This window comes from Mandrillus leucophaeus, unplaced genomic scaffold (assembly GCF_000951045.1).
Source record: "Mandrillus leucophaeus isolate KB7577 unplaced genomic scaffold, Mleu.le_1.0 Scaffold1, whole genome shotgun sequence".
Taxonomy (NCBI): domain Eukaryota; kingdom Metazoa; phylum Chordata; class Mammalia; order Primates; family Cercopithecidae; genus Mandrillus; species Mandrillus leucophaeus.
This window is the reverse complement of record NW_012098097.1, coordinates 8,739,783-8,760,569: the sequence shown is the minus strand read 5'-3', so window position 1 is coordinate 8,760,569 and position 20,787 is coordinate 8,739,783. Positions and strand designations below refer to the sequence as shown.

Below are 20,787 nucleotides of genomic sequence, written 5' to 3'. Positions count from 1 at the left end.
AGCAGTTGTGTACCGCCTGCCCTGGAGCGGCCATTCGGCCTGTCCGTGTCCGGGGCTGTCTGTGGTTCCCACCTGGAGCAGCTGGGCTGGGGAAGCAGAATATTTTCTAGCAAAGGGCCTCAGCCTCAGCTGCCCTGGAGCAGGGCTATTCTTATGCTGATGAAAACTGGCTTATGGAAAAGTTACCCAGGCTGCTTCCCTGTTGACCATCTCTCAAACAGAAGGCTTCCGGAGACCCCCCAGCCCTTGCTGCTGGGAATGAAAAATGCGGGGTTTCCTGTCCATCCACTGTCCTGTGTTTTTCTTCTGGGAGGGGTGCCTCATTGGGCACCACCCCAGCTCTTACCTGTTGGGTCCCACCCACTCCTGTGAAGATTATTTTGAGACAGAGTTTGGGGTGTGGGTGTTTTTGGTATAGGGTTGGTCGATGGAGGATAATGGGATTAGAGCATTATCTGTCCTGCATCCAGGAGGCCAAGTTCTGGGTCTTGGAGCCCTGGGTGTGGTAAGCAGAGGCTCTGGAGCCAGATAGGCTGGACTCAGGCAGGCTCTGCTGCTTTTCAGCTGGTTGAACTTAGACAAGTCACCCAGCATTGCTGAGGCCCAGTTTCCTCATCTCTAAAATGGGGGTAACAGTGGTATCTTCAACGTGGAGGTACTGTGATGAGTGAATGAGTTTATCTGCACCAAAATGCTGAAGACAATGCTGAGTATGTGTAACCCCTCAGTAAATTTAGCCATCTTCCTCATCATCATCATCATCATCATCATCATCATTATTCTGAATCCTGTTCTTTGGAGGGGGCTGAGAATGGGCAAATTTTTGAATTTCTTTTCTTTTGTATGAAAACATTTACTCTCCAGGTCTTTAACCTAAACCTGTCAGACAAGTCCATGGACACTAGAAAGTGAAACCAGAGGGTGAGAGCTTCCCCTCCCTGCCTGCTGTTGCCAGTGTGGCCTGGACTGCCAGCTGGAAATGGCGGGGGTGTGACAGTGGCTGGCATTCCCCTCTCCATGACATGTTTCCTAGGTAGACAGGGCTCTGCTCCCAGGTCGCAGGCCAAGATGATGGAAGCATGTGAAAAACACAGACTTCTCGTGGCTCTGGGGAAGCCCCGGGGAGGCACCTCAGGATGCTCTGTCTGGACCCATTGGCATTTCTGGAGCCTCCCCTCACTCCTGGGTTCGTAGCTCTACCTGGAAAGTTCTCTGGAAAGTGTGGGGTGTGCAAGCCAAAGGTGCAGGCAGTGGACAGATTGAAGTGCCATTCCTGAGCCTAGCTCCTGCCTTTGGGCAAACACAGTCTCTGCCACTGCAGAGTAGTGCCTCGGCCTGGCAGAGCTCATTAGCAGCTGATGCATGACAGGAATTTCATGGCACCATCCACGGGTCCCGTGGTGTTACCGCCTGTGTGGCACGCTTCTCTGCGTGGTTTTCCAGCTTTTGTGGGCACAGGGAAAGCAGAGGCCTGGGAAGGACAGGCACCAGCTATACCCACTCCCGATGCACAGAGCCCAGCCCAACCTTAGGGAGTCCGGCACCGCAGAAACATAACACAAAAGCTTTTACTTGGAAACCGGCAAATACTGGACTAGAATACTGACATGCTTACGCTGTGGCAGGAGCTCGGGTGCAGAAGCTATTGCACAAAGCCCCTCTGATTGCCTTGCTCCTCTTTGGCATGGATCAGCAGAGCCCCAAGGGCCAATTGCCCACAGGTGGGGGCTGTTCTCCATCAAGGTATGGGTACCCCTACTTCCTTGTTTTGTTAAAAAGTGCAGGTAGGCGAAGAAGCCCAGGCAGTTGACCCAGTCTTTGAAACAGCTGACTCCCCAGCACCCAGTGTCCACTGGCAGATGAGAGGTTTGCACCTATACCAGCCCTGGTTTCCTTGGTAGGGCTCAAGTTGTCAGTGTCCAGGTACCTGGGCCGGGCCAAAGCTGGGGCCAGGGGAGCCTGGTTTTGAGGGGTGAGGGCTGCAGGGCCAGGCTGATGGCCTGTGTCATAGCGTTGGTCATCTCCTCTCCAGCTTCTCCTCAGCCATCCCCTGTCTGTCACGGTGGTGTCGGCTGCACCTGGACCTTCCTGCCTCTCTGCTCAGGGCAGCAGCAGTGAGTGCAGCAGCAGCTGCAGGCTATCAGCAGCAACAGCAAAACAGTGGCTGGAGGGCCGGGTGAGAGCACGGGACTCAGGCTGGGGAGAGAAAGGATGCCCGTCCTCCTCCCAGAGAAACCCACTGCGTGCCAGGGTCTTTCCCCACAGGTCTGGTGGAGAGGTCAGAAAGACCTGAGAGGCTGGTGAGAGGTGTTGACGGTCCCCATGCCAGCCGCCAGGACCAACCTCCTCCATGTTGTATCTTCTGTTTCGCTGCCCAAGCCTGGCTCCCATCATCCCCGTGTTTGGGATCCCGGGGTACTGCGGGGCCCAGTCCCCAGCACCACCCATCACCCAAGCAGCATATCAGAGGATGAGGGAACTCCCTTGGCTTCCCCCAAAGGACAACTGGTTTTCCTCCTTGATCCGGGAGACACCTGCCACCTCTGCCAGCCCTGTGGCTGGCACCATGGTGTGGTCGCTCCCAGATGCCAGGGAGAGCCATAGGGCTCTGAGTGCCCCAACTAACCTGTGAAAAGGATGATGACTGAGAAGGCCACGATCTCCACGGGCTCAGCCTGGGGCAGTCTCTGCAGCTTGAGCAGCAGCCTCTCACCCACAGCACGCATCTCCTGCACGAAGTCGGTGGCGGCCATGCTGCGCTGGCTTCCTGTCGGGGCTCCTGCCGGGCTGTGCTGGGGCAGAGAGAACACCTGGAGCCTCCACGGCTGGCCCCACACTCGCCGCAGCACTGAGATTCCACCCTCGCACCCATCCGCAGCCCGCAGAACAAGTTTGTCAGGTCTCGCACATTGCACCCCTGGTGACTTCCACCTAGTGGTGGCCCTCAGTCCCCACCCAGCTGACACAGCTCAGGGTGGAGGAAACTGGTGAGGACAGTGAGACCAAGGGCTTGCTTCGGGGGCTGCCAGCCAAGGCTGAAGCTGGTGGTGGTTTCTGTCTTCGCTGTTCCGTTCCCTTGTCTTGAGGTACCACTCCTAGGTTTTGCCCAGGTGCTTGGGACTGGCACAGCTCCCTCTTGGCACCTGGGTCCCCTCGGGGTAGGGAGACTGGCATAGGATGCCAAACTGGTTATCTTGCCTTCCATCAATGTGGGGACAGAAGGAGCAGGTTCTCCCAAGAGCAGGTTCATGGGGCTTCTGGCCAGGGTCAGTCAGAGGTGAAAACTGCCCCCCTGTCTCCCAGGCTGCCCAGCCTCTCCCACCAGCCCAGTTTCTGCACTCATGCGTGTTCTGCCGGAGGCAGGAGGCTGCACCGTGTCCCTCTAGGTTTTGCCAGGGTTTCTGTCCTGTCTGTTGGGAGGGGGTCAGGAGGCCCAGGATGTCAAGCCCGCCCTTCCCCTGCTGGCTTCATCTGTTTCTCTGGCCTGACCAGGAAAGTCCTCTCCACTCCCAGCCCTGCCCCAGAAGAGCCTCTTCCTGTCTCAGGGTGCCCAAGAGGCCCAAGGTGCAGCTCCAGGCTGAGGCCGTCGGGCTGTTGTGTCTTTGAGCCGCTTTCCCCTTCTGCCTCTCCTGTGGGCATGAGGGAGCTGGTGCCTCTTCAGAGAGGGGCCAGAGACAGCCTTGTCCCAGCCCAGCCTGATCCTGTTCACCAAGGCAGTTGCTCTAATCCAGGGTGGTGGTGAGGACAGGTGGCCAGGGGCTCGTGCCCCTGTAATGATCATTGCCTAACCCCGGGTCTCAGCCGGTTCTCGCTGGGATGGCTGCAGTCAGTGAGGCCGGTCACTCCCAGTGCTGCTGCCTTAGCAGAGCTGGTTTAGAACCACCGTGAAGGTCATTAAACAGAGCCCTCCACCCTGCACTTGGCCTGCGGCCATCCTTGAGGCCATGTGGCGTTTGCATTAGCACCCAGGATGGTGAGGAACCCCCGCCTGCTGAGGCAGCCCACCTACTGCAGAAGGTCGGACTCCCTGCTGGCCCCCAGTTAGTCCCACTTGTGGTCACTTAGACCTTGCCCCCTCTTCTGCCTCATAGTCCTTCAGAAGGAAGATGGCAGCCGGCATGTACCTTCTGGATTTCCTTCTCTGCCAGGGGCCTGCTCTAGTGTTTTCAGCTGCTCCTCCTTGAATGCCACTTCCGTCTTCCTTTTGTGACATGAACAGATTGCTTCATGTCTCTGATATGGAATGAGATGCTCATGTTTTGAGGCTGTTGGGAGGACTGACCATCTAGCAGCATGTTGTAGACAGCCACGGGGGCGGTGCCCAGCACATGAGAATGCCCCCCTGGGAGGACTCTCACTGGCTTTGGGGGCTGTCACCCCCGTGCACCGTCACTAGCACTCCCAACACCTTTTAGGTGCCTGTCCTAGGATGTCTGTGGTGTGTGCCCTGAAGGAAGGCAGGCAAGCTGGAGGTGGGGAGCTATGGTTTTGGTTTTGTTTTGGTTTTTTTTGAGATGGAGTTTCCCTCTTGTTGGCCAAGCTAGAGTGCAATGGCATGATCTCAGCTCACTGCAACCTCTGCCTCCCGGGTTCAAGTGATTCTCCTGCCTCAGCCTCCCGAGTAGCTGGGATTACAGGCCACCATGCCCAGCTAATTTTTGTAGTTTTAGTAGAAACGGGATTTCACCATGTTAGCCAGACTGGTCTCGAACTCCTGACCTCAGGTAACCCGCCCTCCTTGGCCTCCCAAAGTGTTGAGATTACAGATGTGAGCCACTGCGCTTGGCCTTGGGAGCTGTTTTTTTAAGTGACAATGAGAGTGGCAGGCAGAAGATGGCTCCGTGGAAAATTAGGTGAGTTCCTGTCAAAAGCAGGAGGTTCCCTGAGTTAGATCCACCCAGCTTCTCACACCTCACCTGGAGTGACTGCATTTCTGCAGAGGTGAGCATCTCAGTTTTCAAATGTACTGAGAGGCATAGGGTCCTAGAATGCCACAGATCATCCATTCCCACCTCCTTCCTTCTACACATGGGGAAACTGAGACCCAAGAGAGCAAGCAGCTTCTCTGAGGTTACACAGCAGGACAGGGCCTCAGCCAGCACCCCCACTGGTGCCCCACGCTATCTCCCCATGGAGGCCTGTCTCCAGCTTAGACCAGCAAGATAGCCAGGAGCAGCCCCCCTGAGGGCACTGCCCTTGCAGTGGGCTCAGTATAGCAGCCAGGGCCCAGAGCCCCCTGGAAGCCAACCGGCTGTGCTCGGCCAGCCCCAGCCCACGTTGTGGATCTGAAGCTGCTTTTATCAGCATATCACCACCAGGCCGGGGCCACACCAGGCCCTTTGAGACTACCTGGAGTCTTTGTCACCACAGGTACAGGTCTTGTGTGCCTAGCCAGCCTGAGCGTAGGACTGACCCCTCTGGTCAGACCGAATGGGACATTCCCTCTGGCCAGGTGGAGCAGGCTTGCACAAGGAGAGTGGTCCCCTCTTGGTCCGGTACCTCCTAGCTTTCCAGGTTCCGTCATTCTTAAAGGGACGACAATGCCGACAGTGTCCCTTACGGGACAGTTGGTGCATGGTTCAGGAGCTCGGCTGCCTTTCTCCCCTCCCTCTCTGCACTTGGTCTGGCGTTTTCAGCTTGATTGGCACTGTGCCTACACAGCCTCGTGTAGCCCAGCAGAGACACTCCTTAAAAGAGGACGCGGGCAGGGAGAGATAGCGGGGGGAGCTTTTCCTTATGAGCGAGAAGTGGCATGGAGACCTGGGGTCATGCTCACCAGAACAGGGAGGAAGATGGTTGGACTGAGGCTAAATTTACTGGTTCAGGAAAAGTGGGGTTTGTTGCTGAGGAGCTCTGGCCAGCCTCCAGGGTCTGCAAAGTGGGAGAGCTGCAGACTCATGCCGGGTGGACCCCGGCCCCCAGCTGGGAAAAGTGTCCGTTCCCAGCAGCAGCAGGCTGCGGCTGTGGATAGTGGCATAGCTTTGTGCCCAGGGCTTCCCTAGGGGGCTGACTGGAGGCTGAATTTGCCAGCCAGGCATGGCCAGCCTCACCCAGCCCTGGGGTCTGACCCAGGGGTACTCAGACGATATCCTGTCACACAGTGAGCGGAAGTGGGACCATTGGATGTGGCTGTTCTGCCCCCAGAGAGCTGGAGAGGAACCCCAGGACCCCCTTTGTTTTGCAGTTGATCTCTTGTCATTTGGAGCATAAGCCCGCGACTGAACCTTCATGGAACAGGTGGGGGAACAGGGGGTTCCTGTTCTCTAAAGAGGAGGACGCGCATTCCAGCCATTCCCCAGCCGGTCTTCCCAGCGGGCTATTTAAAGCCAGGCCAAGGAGTGCCTGACGCTTGGTGCCCAATATAACCAGCAGCCGTCAGGTGACTGTGTGGCGTGTGCCCCAGCCGCGGCTCCTAAGGGAACCTTAGTGTTCCCAGCTGTGGCGAGGGGAACATGGGAGCGCTGAGGCTGGCCACCTCTCCTCCCCTTTCCCTTCCTAGGTTTGGCAGGAGGAAGGCAGGGAAGCCCAGGAGGGCTACTGATGATCCTGTATTTTTCCAGTCTTTCTATCTCAGGTTCACCCAACACCTTCAGAAACCACCCTTCCCACCTATGAACCAGGGCAACCAGTCCCTCCCAACCCCACGCTCGGTAGTGCCCACCTGTGAACCAGGGCAACTAGAATCCCTCCCAGCGCCACGCTCAGTAGTGCCTTGGTTGGAGGTTTCTCAGGATCCTCAGGGGTTCCTGAGTGGCTGCCAGAGCAAGTGGTGGCTTCCTCTGGCCCTAAGAGGGAGTGTAGCCCAGCTGCCACCAGGCCATCCTGCTGCCCAGGCTGCCCAGCCAGCCCTGCTTGGAGCCTTCAGAGGGTGCGCCCTGGCTGCAGTAGTGGTCAGCACAGGGGAAACACGCAGGGCAGGGAAGGCTGACAGAGCCGGAGGGATGGGAAGCATTCCTTTGTGTGGCATCTCCTGGCACACGGAGTCTTGCAATAGGCAGGCGTCCCGCAGGCCAGACAGCTGCCACTTGGTCCCGAAGCTTCCCTGTTTCCTCCTCGCAGAGCTGATACTACAACCCCAGGCGCCCCACAAGGAAGGGCTGGCAGCAGGCGGCGTGTTTGAGACTGATAAGCGAGGTGTGCTGGCGGCGCGGGGCCCAGAGGGCTGCTTGCTCTGCCCTGTTGTTTCGTCATGGTGGGTTTCAGCCACTCTTGCCCTACTGGGCATTATCTTGTTTGAGGTCCAACTAGAAGGAGGCATAACTGACACTTGTGGGAGATTTGCAGGGTCCTGTGCCTGAGCAGCCAGGGGGATGCCCCTGTTTCTGGCACTGAGCCTTTGGGTGACTCCCCTTTTTGCCCTGGCTCCAACTAGAAGTAGAAAGTGGTGCTTGAACCCCTGGCAGGCCCTGCTCCTGTAGCCACCCAGGACAGGAGGAAGCGCTTTCTGCTGCTGGTGTTAGAAACAGTAGGCGCTCCTTCTGCAGCTACAGAAACTGGCCGTTCATTCCCTCTCTGTCCTGGTTCAGGGACTATGTTGGAGAGACCCTGTCCACTTGTGTCCTGTGGATGCAGGACAGGGATCCCCACCTGCCTGCCTGGGGCGTCTTGTGAGTGACAGCCAGTGGGGTTTCCAGGCTCACCACTGTGCCCTCACCCCCACCTGGCCTGACTCTTTCCCTGCTGTGCGCCTCCCAACACCACGGGAGCTCGTCTCCGCAGGCACCAGCCCCAGCCGAAGCCCCCAACCTCTGCCGAGCTGGGAACACGTGGGCTGGTCCTTGGTTTCCACATTTCCCTGGGTCATTGTTTTCCTTTCTTACTAGATGCCAGCTTGTTTGCTTTGAGGAAAACATATGGGAGGTGGTGGCTTTAACGCTGGCTTGAGGACAGGGAGGCAGGAGTAGGCAGCCTCGGCTCACGGGCCCTGCCCAGGAGGGCTGCTCTCAGTGCTCCCCAAAGAACCAAACAGTCGGGCCCTGCTTCCTTAGGGGCGGTGTCACATCAACCTGTGCGTCACAGTGGCACAGCAGAGGTCCTGGTTGCCAGCGTGGTCCCTCCCAGCCTCATTTCTGTGACCTCCCCACCTGAGCCTGGGTTGAAAGTCAGTCATCCAGGTTCCTGGTTTGGTGTTCAAGGCTCGTCACCAGAGGGAGATCTGGAAGCTCATGCAGTTCTAGGTGGGCCCAGGGAGGAGGACCCAGGCTGAGCCCTGAACTGAGAACACCGGCAGTGAGTGGGCCAAGCCCCCGAACAGACACAGATGGGTGGAGTCCTGCTGCATGCTGGGGGTGCCACACACTGGCTGGGCAGACCCCGCACTGACCTCGACAGGGCTCTGCCCTAATCCTGGGAAAAAGGGAGGCTCAGCAGGCCGGCAGCCGTTCTCTTCCAAGCTGGACAGCCAAATCCCTCTTTTAAGCCCCCTGAATAAAAGAGCTGAAATGAACTTGCAGAATAAGCAGGCCCTCGGGGCCCCTCTGCTGCACAGCAGACGGAGCGGGAGGCGCTCTGAGCAGAGCCCCCGGCCCTCCCCTAGTGCAGGGTCCCAGCAGGAGGGAGAGTGCAGGTGCGTGCAGGAGGCTGCCTGATTTCCCTGCAGGAAAGTGACCCAGCGTGTCCCCCAAGACCTCTCCGTGTTTATGGTAGACTGTGGCCCTTCACCCTGGGGGCAGGAGACCCTTGCTGCTCCCTCACTATCCCCCCTTCTTCTGTGGCCATTTCCACTCACCTGGGAGCTCAGGTGTCGGGGGCTGAGCAGCAGTGCCCCAGCGCGGAGCCTCCACGTGCAGTACTCGTACTTCCTCCGTGGGTGCCGGGTGCCGCTGCTCCCCTGGGCGCCTCAGCCCAGCCCCTCTGCTGACAGCCAGCTGCTGTCTCTGCCTGGCTTTTTTGTTGTTGGTCGTCCTGGAGATCCAAGTGTCAAATTACCGTCGCGAGGGGGAGCCCGAGGAAGCCCTGCTTGGGAACTTGTCCTCCAACTTCATGTCCTGGTGCCTCACCTCTGCCCTGAGAGGGCTGCTCGGGGACAGGATGAGCTCCCTCTCTCCTCCTTCTTCCTCCTTCCCCCTCCTCTCCCTCTCCCCTACTCCCATGCCGTGGGCTGGGCCTGAGTTGGGAGCTGAAGAAAGAAGTCGGCTCATGCAGTTCTAGGTGGGCCCAGGGAGGGCCTCCCTGGCCAGGAGGACCCTGGGGAGGCGCCACCTGAGCCTGTGGAGGGGAGTCCTGCAGTGCTTTCAGGTCTGGGGCACCCACCCTGCCCTCGGGAAGGCCACCCCTTCTGTCCCTCTGGCCACTCCCTGGCTGGCCCCTCCCTCTGGCCTCTCAGGAACAACAGTAAACAGTGGGGAGCTGGTGCCCTCCCAAGCTGAGCAGGAGGCTTTACAGCCAGTCCCTGGGGAGGCCCTTGTACCACTCAGCGTCTGAAGGCGTCTTGGGGGAGAACTTGGAATCCTGAGTGACCTGGGAGTGGCCTGCGTGCCCGGCAAGGCACCTCATGTTCCTCGTGAGGTGAGGGCCTTCTGCCGGGGCTGTGACTGCACTCCTGGCCCAGCTGTCAGGGCAGGGCTCCAGAGTCCAGGGGTCGGGCCCTGTGACATTTGCCTGGTTGTGCCACCCAGCAGGCCAGGCTGTGTGGAGAGAAACTGACCCCAGCCCCGCTGTCAATGGAGCTCTTTGAGTCCGAGCACAAAACCCCAGTGAGTCAGGGCTTGGGGAGGGCAGGGGGAGGAAGCCAGCCATGTGGTCACACCACTTGGGTGCCAGAGCCTCCCAGAAGGCTGGACAGGCGGCCGCTGTGCAGATGCACGGACTCTTGGGGATGGACCGTTTGTCGCATTTACTCTTTGGAGCAGAGCGGGGGCAGGAGCACCCTCTGGTGGCCGTCTTGGCTGTCCCAGCTCAGGTCAGGCTTCCGAGCTGCGTTCACTCAGCTAAAGGAAAGTCAGCCAGGCCCTGCTTCCTTAGGGGGGTGTTACAATCAGCCTTGGATCTTTGAGCCTGCGCCTTGGGGTCGCAGCCCCTCAAAGGGCTTCTTGCAGCCCCAGCAGTGCTCACACTGGGAGGAGTTCTAGTTACAGCAGTTAACACCAGCTATTCTCGTCCCTGGGATGTGGCACCCCAGACAGCCCTGCCACTGTTCCAGCATCTCCTCTTGGGCTTCCCTACCCTGTGCCACGTTCCTGGGGGCAGGAATGGCTGTTTGTAAGGAGCCTGAGAGAGCTATGGCCCCTCTTGCAGCCTCTGCACCTGCCCCAAGGGTCGACAGCCACCCCCATGCATAGGGAACAGAGATGTGACAGAGCCTCGTGGGCCAGCCAGAGGCTGCTCCCTGCTCCCAGCATGGGCAGAGGCCACTCACCCCAGGAGGGCTGCAGCAGGGTTGAGACAGAGGAAGACGAGAGGAGGACTCCAGGCAAGGCTGCGTCTCCCTGGCTAAAGGCCCCACCTGTGACACCCTCAGAAGTTGATGATGGGACATATTACTACACAGTCATGCCTGCCTTAGCGATGCAAATAAGTTTTGAGAAATTTAACTTGTCATTGCACAGTCACAGAGTATACTTAAGGAAATCAAACGGCAATTCCAGGAAAGAGAAGGAAAAAAAATATTAAGCGGCATAGCCTCCTACACACCCAGGCCATGTGGTACAGCTTGTTGCTCCTAGACTACAAACCTGTACATCATGTTACTGTCCCAAGTACCATATGCAGTTGTAACACAGTGGTATTCACATATCTAAGCACACATAAGCATAGAAAAGGTACAGTAGAAATACAGTGTTAGAATCTTAGGGGACCACTGTTGGCTATGCAGTCATTCCATGAGGTGTGACTATACTGTAATGCACTTCAGACATCTCAGCCATCTTCACTCAGTCCATGAGGTCGGTGCCTTGCTGCACCATCTTTTTTTTTTTTTTTTTTTTTTTTGAGACAGAGTCTCGCTCTGTTGCCCTGGCTGGAGTGCAGTGGCCAGATCTCAGCTCACTGCAAGCTCCGCCTCCCGGGTTCACGCCATTCTCTTGCCTCAGCCTCCCGAGTAGCTGGGACTACAGGCGCCCACCACCTCGCCCGGCTAGTTTTTTGTATTTTTTAGTAGAGACGGGGTTTCACCGGGTTAGCCAGGATGGTCTCGATCTCCTGACCTCGTGATCCGCCCGTCTCGGCCTCCCAAAGTGCTGGGATTACAGGCTTGAGCCACCGCGCCCGGCCTGCACCATCTTACTGATGGGAACGCATAGGCTTTAGGAGGTGAAGTGTGTCACCCAAAAGACAGCCTTCATGGCAGAGCCGGCATCTGCACCCAGAGTCTGAACTCTGCAGTACATCCCATTGCCAGAGGACAGAGGGGAGGAGCAGAGGAGTAACTGGACAGAGTGGGGTTCATATCCTGCTTCCCGGGAGACCCCCATGTGTTGCATGACCTCAGGAAAGTTTGTTCACCTCATTGTCCTCATCTGTGTAGTGGGCAGAGCCAAACGATGCCCGGTGCGGCTTGGATGAGATGAGGGGTGTGGGGCTCCTGGCATGATGCCAGACATGGCAGTGCTCGCTCGGCCAGCGATTAGGGCTCGGGTGAACAGATGCCAGCCGGCTGGGCTCTCCACCCCTCACCTCTGCGGTACTGCCTGCTCCAGGTGCCGCCATGCTGCCATTGCCAAGTACTTCGGGGATGCGCCGCCTGCCTGTGCCAAAGGCTGCGACCACTGCCAGAACCCCATGGCCGTGCGGAGGCAGCTGGAGGCCTTGGAGCGCAGCAGCAGTTGGAGCAAGACCTGCATCGGGCCCTCCCAGGGGAATGGCTTTGACCCCGAGCTGTATGAGGGAGGCCGCAAGGGCTACGGGGGCTTCAGCAGGTAAGGGGCCAAGAAGCCAGGGACTCTAACCCACTGGAATCGTCCGGCATTCCCTTGGCGCTAAGGCCAGACCAGAGGTACTACGATGCTGCAGTCCCCCCTTGAGCTGGTAGGACATCAGGGACATTGCCATCCTAGCAGCAGCACACATGGGGAGGGCAGAGTCCAGGCCAGGGCCACTCATGCCTGGCCTGTCCCTAGGTACGACGAAGGTTCTGGAGGCAGCGGGGATGAAGGCAGAGATGAGGCCCACAAGCGGGAATGGAACCTCTTCTATCAGAAGCAGATGCAGCTGCGCAAGGTGAGGGGAGGCGCTCGGTGGCCTGTGCGGGGCCCCTGGTGGCCCCCTGCTCGCACCTCTCAGCCCCTTCTCTGGTGCTGGATGGGACTGTCCTGTGGCAGGGCAGGACGCCTCATGGACCCTTCATGTTGTCCTCCAGGGCAAAGACCCCAAGATAGAAGAATTTGTACCCCCAGGTCAGTACAAAAATATTCCTAGAGGCTTGCGGGCTCTTCCCGGGGCATGGAGGGAGGATTCTCATCTGGGGCATGGGGGACCTCAGAGTGCAGAAGGTGGAATGAAAAGACCAAGGACCTCCCCCCCCCAACAGATGAGAACTGTCCCCTGAAAGAGGCTTGTAGCAGGAGGATCCCCAGGCTGACTGTGAAGGTAAGAGACGGGCAGCTCCTCAGACACCCCCCAGGGCCGTCCCTCAGCCTCGAGGCCGTGTGACCAATCTTACTCTCCTGTGCCAGGCACGGGAACACTGCCTGGGGCTTCTGGAGGAGGCGCTGAGCAGTAACCGCCAGTCCACATGTACCACTGATGAGTGAGTTCCACAGTCACTGGGCAGAGGAGCCCTCCAAGCTCTCGTTCCCTTGGAGACTGCAGGACCCTATCAACCCTGGCCTGTTTGGGCCACCTCTCCCCAGATTGTACCTCTCCTACTCCAGGGGACTGCCCCTAAACCCCACCAGGGCCAGACATGGCTGCAACTTAGGTGCTGCCAGCAGCTGCTGAGGGACAGTAAACCACAGGGTGCCCAGAGAGTCCTAGTCAGAATCCCTGTGCCCAAGGCCTACCCCACCAGGCCTCGAGTCCCACAGGAGCTTGGCAGGGAGAAGCCCAGGCCCACCTGATACCTTGTGCCGGTTACCTTGCACCCACAGAGCTGACCTCCGGGCCAAGGCCGTGGAGCTGGAACATGAGACATTCCGGAATGCTAAGGTGGCCAACCTGTACAAGGCCAGCGTGCTGAAGAAGGTGGGCCTGGTGCAGGCGGACGAAGGGTCGTTGCAGGGGCCTCTCCATGCTCTGAGGCAGAAGCTGTCTGCCAGCTCTCCGGGCACGGGCACCCCAGAACCCACCCTCCCCAGCCCACCCCAGAGACAGTTTATGGGGGTAGAGCTCCATTCTCCATTAGCCGGAGGTGTTTTTAGCCAACCCTGTGAGGATGGGAGGCCTAAAACTTGCCCAGTAGTTAGTTGTCTGCAGCCCCTGGCCACAGAAACCCACTTCTAGTGCCTAGTGGAAAAGGAGGGCTGGGTGGGGCATGTCAGGAGGAGCTGGCGGGTGCCACAGCCTCCCTGCCCATCCCTGCCCAGGTGGCTGATATCCACAGAGCCTCCAAGGATGGGCAGCCCTATGACGTGGGAGGCAGTGCCAACAGCTGCAGTGCCCAAGCTGCGCCCCCCGAGCCCAATGAGTATGACATCCCACCGGCCTCCCATGTGTACTCGGTGAGCTGTGGCCCAGTGGCCTCCAGACCTGTGACCAGGAAAGGCTCCACTTCCCCTCTGCCCTCAGGGGTGCACCTCTTGCCATGGCCTGGCTCCCTACCAGGGTCCTGCCTGCCTCTTCCCTCCCACACTCCTGAGAGCCCCGGCCCAATGTGAGCGACTGGTCCAGCCAGCGGAGCCCTCGACGGGGCCTGGTGGGCTGAACCTCCTCTCCTCCTGCTCACATTTACAGCTCAAACCCAAGCGGGTAGGAGCTGGTTTCCCCAAAGGCTCCCGCCCATTCCAGACGGCCACGGAACTGATGGAGACGACTCGGATCAGGGAGAAAGCCCCTCAGCCCAAGCGGGGAGGCGAGCATGAGCCCCCGAGCCGGCCCTGTGGCCTCTTGGATGAGGACAGGAGTGAGCCCCTCCCTGGGCCCAGAGGGGAGGTCCCTGGAGGCAGCGCTCACTGTGGAGGGCCCTCCCCTGAGAAGAAGGCAAAAAGTTCCTCTGGGGGCAGTTCCCTTGCCAAGGGCCGGGCTAGCAAGAAACAGCAGCTCCTAGCCGCAGCGGCCCACAAGGATTCTCAGAGCATCGCCCGCTTCTTCTGCCGAAGGGAGGAAAGCCCAGCTCTGCTGGCCTCAGCCCCAGAGGCAGAAGGTGCCTGCCCCTCCTGTGAGGGGGTTCAGGGACCGCTGATGGCCCCAGAGAAATACACAGGGGAGGAAGATGGAGCCGGGGGACATTCGCCTGCCCCTCCCCAGACTGAAGAGTGCCTCAGGGAGAGGCCAAGGTAAGGGTAGAGGTAGTCATAGAATCTTCTGGAATCCACATGGCAGCATCCCCTTTGCTCCCTGGGCGTCTGAAGCTCAGAGCTCATCCCTAAGATGGGCTCTCCTAGGCCTCCTAGGATGAGGGAGCCGCTAGGACCCAGAGCTGTGATGCCTGCTCTTCCCTCCACCAGCACCTGCCTGCCCAGAGATCAGGGCACCCCTGAAGTCCAGCCCACCCCTGCAAAGGACACATGGAAGGGCAAGCGGCCTCCATCCCAGCAGGTGCCGGCAGGGATGAGGCCGTTGGGAAGGAGAGAAGGGCTGTGGGCGAGGCCAGGAGCTGTTGTGCCCTGGTCAAGGGGTCAGGGAAAATCAGCGCTTCTTTCCACACCCGGCGGCAGATGGGCTGGGCTGGTATGGGGGCGGCTGGTGTGGGGGCCTAGTCTTTGGAGGAGGGGAGCAGGTCAGTGGAAGGGAACTCAGGAGTGACCCTCTGCTGTGGCCCTTCTCAGGAGAACCCAGAGAGCCAGCCTCAGAAGAGACTGCGCCCCTCAGCCAAGCCCTCCGTCTTAGCCGAGGTCAAGGGCAGCGTCTTGGCCAGCGATCAGGGCACCTTGAATCCCACAGCTCAAGACCCCTGTCAGCTCTCAGCTCCTGGCATCTCCTTGAAGGAGGCTGCAAATGTTGTGGTCAAGTGCCTGACCCCTTTCTACAAGGAGGGCAAGTTTGCTTCCAAGGTAGGGGGAGTGGATGGGCTCTGCCTTCTCCCAGGCCTGGGGTATGTGGGTGTCGTGGGGGCGCGAGGCAGGGAGTGTGAGCCCCAGAACACGGTGGGCCAGAGCAGGCTGGGCCAGGGCCAGTCCCGCACCCGTCCTCCCTGGGGCCTGCCTTGCCGTCGGGTCGTGGCTGTGGGTCGCTCTGGGGGTCAGGGCAGGGTCCTGCTCTCTGCTTCTCTTCTGCGTCTCCCTTCCAGGAGGTGTTTAAAGGCTTCGCCCGCCACCTCTCACACTTGCTGACTCAGAAGACCTCTCCTGGAAGGAGCGGTGAGCGCTGCCATTGCCAGGGCCAGGAGGCAGTTGGGAGGGTGGTCTACAGGGAGGAGGCTGACAACTCGCGTCATGCTCCCACCCTGAATCTGTAGTGAAAGAAGAGGCCCAGAACCTCATCAGGCACTTCTTCCATGGCCGGGCTCGGTGTGAGAGTGAAGCTGACTGGCACGGCCTGTGTGACCCCCAGAGATGACCAGCTGGTGGCTGGGCAAGGCCCGCGTCCTCCACCAGATTCTAGCATGGGCCAGCCTGGGCCTCGCCTGCTTTTCTGAGTCCTTCTCCCTTCCAACCATACTTGGCTTTGGGGATGATCCCAGACACCCCCTGAATCCAGGTCAGAGGTCAGCCCACCTTTCTTTCTGCTTGCAAAGCCTATAGACCCTTCTCAGAGCCTCCCTGCCTCTCCTGGCCCTCATGGCTGGGTTTTCTAGGACACATGTCCGGGACAGAAGGTGGAGGGTGGTGGAGCTGCTGCCAGAAGAAGGTGAAGGAAGAGTGGCCCCTCCCCGAGTTTTAAGTCAGGACAAGGCCCACCTGTCCAAGGTATTGGGACCTATTCAGGGGAACCTCAGGTCCTCCACCCACTCCCCATCCATTACAATGCCAGCTTCCAGCCTTGCCCAGGTCAGAGCTGTGGCAGAGGAAAGGCAGCCAGGCCCCGTTTCTGCTCGGCTCTTGCTCAGGAAGGCCAGGCCGGACGAGGTGTTTGGGAGGGGAATAAAGTCGTGTGGTGGCGCATGCACTCGTGCACACAGCCCTTTTCTCCGGGGAGTTTTATTTCCTCAGCAGCTGTTTCTCCCATGCCTGGGATTGTGCTAATGTGGGGCCTGGGCGGAGCCTGGGGCCGGTGGGCGTCTCCCTCAGACTGGGCAACCTCAGATTCCCCAGGCGAGTTCCTGCAGCCCTCTTTGGGCCCAGGCCGTCCTGGAGGGGCTCTGGCTGTTTTCTTTGCCTGTTGGTGACATGATAGCAGCCCCTGCCTCATGGCCTGCATGTGGGCCGGCTGGGCTGTGCTGTGGCAGGTTCTGGAACAGTGATCTGATAGCATCCAAGGCAGACCATCTGGGTGAGACTTGGGCCAGGGGAGGCCTCACCCTCGTCTCTCCCTGGCCTACACTCCTCTCAGTTGACGCTGGGCCACTCAGTGCAAGAGGCACTGCTGTCTATCAGGAAGACAGTGGTGTATAGCAGCTCCTGGGCCTGCCCAGAGAAAGGCCTGTTACAAGAGGGCTCCCCAACCAGCCTCTCGCCTCTGCCCCGGCCCACAGCACTCCGGAGCAGTGGGCATCGGCCTGGGCCTGGGCTCCCACTGCATGCCATGCTGGGGCGAGGCCCTCACATCCACCTTTCCAAGGTGGCCAGAGGCCTGGCCACTCACCTGTGGCAGCTCAAACCAGATGGTCTGGGGGTTGTCAGCTGAGCCATAGTTGAGTTCCAGGCCAGGGGGCCCCTTCTCCTCCAGTGGGCTTAGCAGGTGGAGCCGCTGCAGGCTCTTCAGGGCAATGCGACAGTACAGATTCTGGGGGCAGCAGAGAGCAGGGCTGGTCTCGTCTCCAGGGAGGGGTCACTGTGGGTGATGGAATGGCCCAAGGGTCCCTCGGCCAGAGCTGGGGCAAGAGCCCTGCCCACCTGGGAGCTGGGGTCCATGAGGATGAGATGCTGGCGGTTGAGCCCCAGGAGAGCGGGTCCCGACAGGGCCTGCATGCTCACTCTCAGTGCTACGTAGACGGTATAGCCGAAGAGGGGCAGCTGGCTCACGGCCTCTGCGGGTGGAGAGGGTGCAGGCAGGAATTCTGACTGCTAGGACCCTGGAACCTGCGCTGCTTGGCCCCTCAGGTCAGCTGAGAGGGACAGGGCAGGTGCAGACCCCTCCTCGCCCCTCTACCTGCATTCCTTCCCTCTTGGCCTCCAGCCCCCACCCCAGCGGTCCCAGCCCCAGACCCACCAATGAAGCTGATCTGTGCTTCCTGGGGGCTGTGTCCTCCCAGCTGTCTCAGCTCCTGACCCATCAGGTTCTTGATGGAGGCCATGTTCACCTGCCGTTGCAGCTGCTGTGGCACATAAGCTAGCAGGTCCTGCCTAGGATGCGGGGCCGGGGTCAGTTTGGCCCCTGACCACCTGGTACAGGGCTGGGCATACAGCATGTGCCAAATAACTGAACCAGTGCCTATTGTGGGCAAGACTAGGGATCCATACACATAAATGAGGTGAGGGCCCTGAACCAGAGGAGCTCACGGTGGGGTGAAGAGGACAGATGTCCACCAGGCCCCGCTGCTCTGGGCCAGTCCAGTTAGGGCCAGGAAGGGTACCAGTCAAATGGCCTTGACCTTGGAGAAGGAGAGGGGCTTAGGGGCGGGAGGTGCCCCCACTCACTCTGAGGGAGTGTTCCCGTTGGCCTTGCTGAGGTGCTGCAGGGCGGCCAGCCTGGCGAGCTGCGCGTCCGCCTTGGCGCTGACCGGCAGCTTCCCCTGGAGGTAGTCCCGCAGCACCTGTGCGGGGAGCATGGTGAGGAGAGCAGAGGTGGCCCAAAGCCCCCATCAGTTGGTGGCTCTAGGGGCTCAAGCCTAGTTTTGCCACCGTCACCCCCCAGCCACCACAGACCCACACCCTTGTGGGGAGGGGGGCTTGGAAGTCGCCTAGGCAGGAAGCCGCGCCCTCAAACTGCAGCAGCGGCTCGGAGGCAGGCAGGCTGACCTGGCTGTAGTGGGTGCTGATGTAGATGGAGTTATCGAAGTGCAGTGGGGTCTCCCAGCCGAGCCGCCGGCTGTGCAGGCTCACGTCCTGGTCCACTGCCACGCTGTTGAGGTATTCAGCAGGCCGCAGGGGCCGCACCAGCTTGCCTGCATGGGGACCCTAGGTCCACCGCTGCTCAGACCACGCACACCCCACCCTGCCACCCCAGCAGAAACCAAACCACCTCACCCCCGGGCGGGGGAGGGGCCCCACAATGAGGCTCCGTCCCCAAGCTCACCCTTCTCTTTGATGAGGAAGAGGGTGAATTCCTGCACTTCCTGAGGCTCTGTGATGCCCATTTGCTGGCACAGCTCCTCCTGCACTTCTGCTGCCACCTGGGCATGTGGACAGGCTGTGATGAGGGGGAGGGACGCTGGAGGGCCCAGAACTGATGCCCAAGGCCGCCTCCCTTGGTGGCCCCCAAGCTCACCGTGAAAGTATGGATATTCGTCCTATAATCCACACCTCCTGGCAGGTGAATAAGAAGCAGGCGAGTGGCTTGTCCTTTCTGCCAAGGCAGGTTGCAGGGTCAGTCAGCCAGTGGTCAGTCGGCCAGTGGTCTCCTGTGGGGGACACCCCCCTACCCCAGGGTGTCCCACAATGCCCATCCGCCACCCCCAGTACCAGGAAAGCCTTCATTTCACCCGGTGGGAGCATCCACCGGCGCCCCCCATATTTGACTGTGCGCTGGAGGTGCTCCTGGCTGCTCCGGGCCAGCTCTGCAGAGGAGCCAGGCTGGGGTTATGAGGTGGCCAGGTCTCCCCAAGCCCTCCAAGTTCCCAGTCCTAGAAACCCCTGCCCCCCCTCCATCTCCCCCTCCCACAGGCACCTTGGCTGGGGCCTGAATCCTGCAGGAACTTGGTCAGGTAGGGCATCAGCCTGGTCGACGGAGAGAAGCAGCCTGTGAGAAGGTTGAGGAAGCTCCAGCCTCGAGTGCAGTGTTCCCTGCAGGGCAGAGAGCTCGGGCTTCAGGCTGGCCAGGCCACAGTGCCCAGCTGCCCCCAGAAGCCTCTCCACCCCACCGGTCCCCACTCACGGCCGGGGGTGTCCCGTGACCTGCTTGATAACCTGGCAGTAAATCTCATCCCTCAGCTTCTCCTCCTGGCACATCTGCGGGGATAGGAAGGGCAGGTGGGGTGAGGGATGGGAGTGGTGAGCCTGGGGTCTGAAGCTCTGGAGAAATCCTGCTAGGCCGTGGGCGGGGGCTGGGTCAAGATGTCTGCCTCAGCTTAAGAGCATCACTGCACTGGCTACTCAGTCACTTTCTTCGCTGCTTCCCTGTCTCCCTCTGCCACGCAGGCTGGAACGCGATGGCGTGATCTCAGCTCACTGCAATCTGTTTCCCAGGTTCAAGCAATTCCCCTGCCTCAGCCTCCCGAGTACTATAGGCGTGCCACCACACCTGGCTAATTTTTGTATTTTTAGCAGAGATGGGGTTTCACTATGTTGGCCAGGTTTAATCTCTGACTTCAGATGATCCGCCCATCTTGGCCTCCAAAGTGCTGGGGTTACAGATGTGGGCCTCCGTGCCCGGTCTTTTCATATATTTATTTTATTTTTTGAGACAATCTTGCTCTGTCGCCCAGGCTGGAGTACAGTGGTGCCATCTCGGCTCACTGCAATCTCCACCCTCCTGGGTTCAAGCGATTCTCCTGCCTCAACCTTCTGAGTACTACAGGAGTGCTCCACCACGCCCAGCTAATTTTTGTGTTTTTAGTAGAGATGGGGTTTCACCATGTTGGCCAGGTTGGTCTAGAACTACCTCAGGTGATGCACCCACCTCGGCCTCCCAGAGTGCTGGGATTACAGGCGTGAGCCACATGTCTGGCCCCTGCTTCTCTGATCTCTTAGTCATCTCTGCTGGCTTCACCTTAACTCCTTGACCTCTGAGCGGTGCCATGCCCTTGAACCTCTCTCTGTCTGCCCCTCTCCCTGTGGCCTCAGCTGCTCCCATCTGATGAGGTGCCTGCCTCCAGCCTTCTCCCTTGAACCCCAGACTCCTCCACTGGGAAGTCTGGGATTTCAGACCTCACGTGTTCAAAACAGATTCCTCCACCAGCCAAGACCTGCTCCTTGAAGACAGTAGTTGTCCTCCTTCCCGTAGCCCACATGCGATTGGTCAGCACACTCTGCTGGCTCTGAATCTTCTGCTTCTCCCTTGCTGCCAGCACCATGCCTCACCTGGGACCACTGAGATAACTTCCTTTTGCTTTTAAACTTAGACCCCCAGAATCCCAAACAACAGCCGAGTGACTGTGAAATGTAAGCCGAGTCTCTCTCCAGAATCCTCTTGGTGGTTTCCCATCTTTCCAAAAATCAGAAACCAATGATGGCTACAAGGCCTGTGGTGGCCTGGACCCACCGTCTGCTCCCCGTCCTCATCCTCTGTTCTCCGTGCTGCTCACTAGGCTCAGCCACACTGGCCTTGCTGGTGTGTGATGATGCCGAGGCTTCCCACCACATCTGAACTGTTGCCTGCCCTTCTGTGTCACCCTGTGCTCACTCCTTCCCTCCCTGTAGGAAGGCTGCCACAAAGCCTCCACTGCAGCAGCCCCTTCCCTGCATTCTTTTTTTTTTTTTTTGAGTCTCGCTCTGTCGCCCAGGCTGGAGTGCAGTGGCCGGATCTCAGCTCACTGCAAGCTCCGCCTCCCGGGTT

General features: G+C 59.4%; 3 protein-coding genes across 4 annotated transcripts in view; 1 reads left to right on the top strand and 2 right to left on the bottom strand.

The window, feature by feature from the left end:
* Positions 1-16,161, top strand: part of RECQL5 (RecQ protein-like 5) — a 49,987-nt gene extending 33,826 nt beyond the window's left edge. Inside the window, exons 9-20 of one of the 2 annotated variants that reach the window (XM_011979975.1) lie at positions 11,637-11,855; positions 12,057-12,156; positions 12,296-12,332; positions 12,467-12,525; positions 12,612-12,685; positions 13,026-13,119; positions 13,461-13,595; positions 13,828-14,369; positions 14,541-14,631; positions 14,862-15,086; positions 15,323-15,392; positions 15,491-16,161. In XM_011979975.1, coding sequence (XP_011835365.1) covers positions 11,637-11,855; positions 12,057-12,156; positions 12,296-12,332; positions 12,467-12,525; positions 12,612-12,685; positions 13,026-13,119; positions 13,461-13,595; positions 13,828-14,369; positions 14,541-14,631; positions 14,862-15,086; positions 15,323-15,392; positions 15,491-15,591 — 1,747 coding nt within the window. In that variant the 3' untranslated portion in view covers positions 15,592-16,161. The remainder of the gene's footprint in view (positions 1-11,636; positions 11,856-12,056; positions 12,157-12,295; positions 12,333-12,466; positions 12,526-12,611; positions 12,686-13,025; positions 13,120-13,460; positions 13,596-13,827; positions 14,370-14,540; positions 14,632-14,861; positions 15,087-15,322; positions 15,393-15,490) is intronic. The other variant, XM_011980047.1, reaches the window with a different exon arrangement.
* SMIM5 (small integral membrane protein 5) lies at positions 1,552-2,789 on the bottom strand. The gene is made up of 2 exons (XM_011980391.1): positions 2,627-2,789; positions 1,552-2,164 (listed from the first exon to the last, which is right to left on the bottom strand). Exons 1-2 carry the CDS (start codon positions 2,751-2,753, stop codon positions 2,058-2,060), a joined length of 234 nt encoding a protein of 77 aa, XP_011835781.1. The 5' UTR covers positions 2,754-2,789; the 3' UTR covers positions 1,552-2,057.
* The window catches only part of LOC105539987 (unconventional myosin-XVB-like), an 11,823-nt gene continuing 7,192 nt past the window's right edge, over positions 16,157-20,787 (bottom strand). The window contains exons 19-29 of the mRNA XM_011980503.1: positions 19,168-19,241; positions 18,961-19,076; positions 18,756-18,850; positions 18,562-18,639; positions 18,370-18,466; positions 18,093-18,238; positions 17,772-17,887; positions 17,344-17,477; positions 17,028-17,161; positions 16,777-16,917; positions 16,157-16,598 (exon numbers count right to left, since the gene is read on the bottom strand). Coding sequence (XP_011835893.1) covers positions 16,521-16,598; positions 16,777-16,917; positions 17,028-17,161; positions 17,344-17,477; positions 17,772-17,887; positions 18,093-18,238; positions 18,370-18,466; positions 18,562-18,639; positions 18,756-18,850; positions 18,961-19,076; positions 19,168-19,241 — 1,209 coding nt within the window. The 3' untranslated portion in view covers positions 16,157-16,520. The remainder of the gene's footprint in view (positions 16,599-16,776; positions 16,918-17,027; positions 17,162-17,343; positions 17,478-17,771; positions 17,888-18,092; positions 18,239-18,369; positions 18,467-18,561; positions 18,640-18,755; positions 18,851-18,960; positions 19,077-19,167; positions 19,242-20,787) is intronic.

What these genes read in the sequence shown, in the direction of transcription:
- SMIM5 (XM_011980391.1), bottom strand. Translation starts at nt 2,753, where the DNA reads ATGGCCGCCACCGACTTCGTGCAGGAGATGCGTGCTGTGGGTGAGAGG. An exon ending in AGTCATCATCCTTTTCACAG is followed by an intron (nt 2,165 to 2,626) that starts GTTAGTTGGGGC and finishes CCGGCCCTCCAG; the next exon opens with CCACTGTTTTGCTGTTGCTG.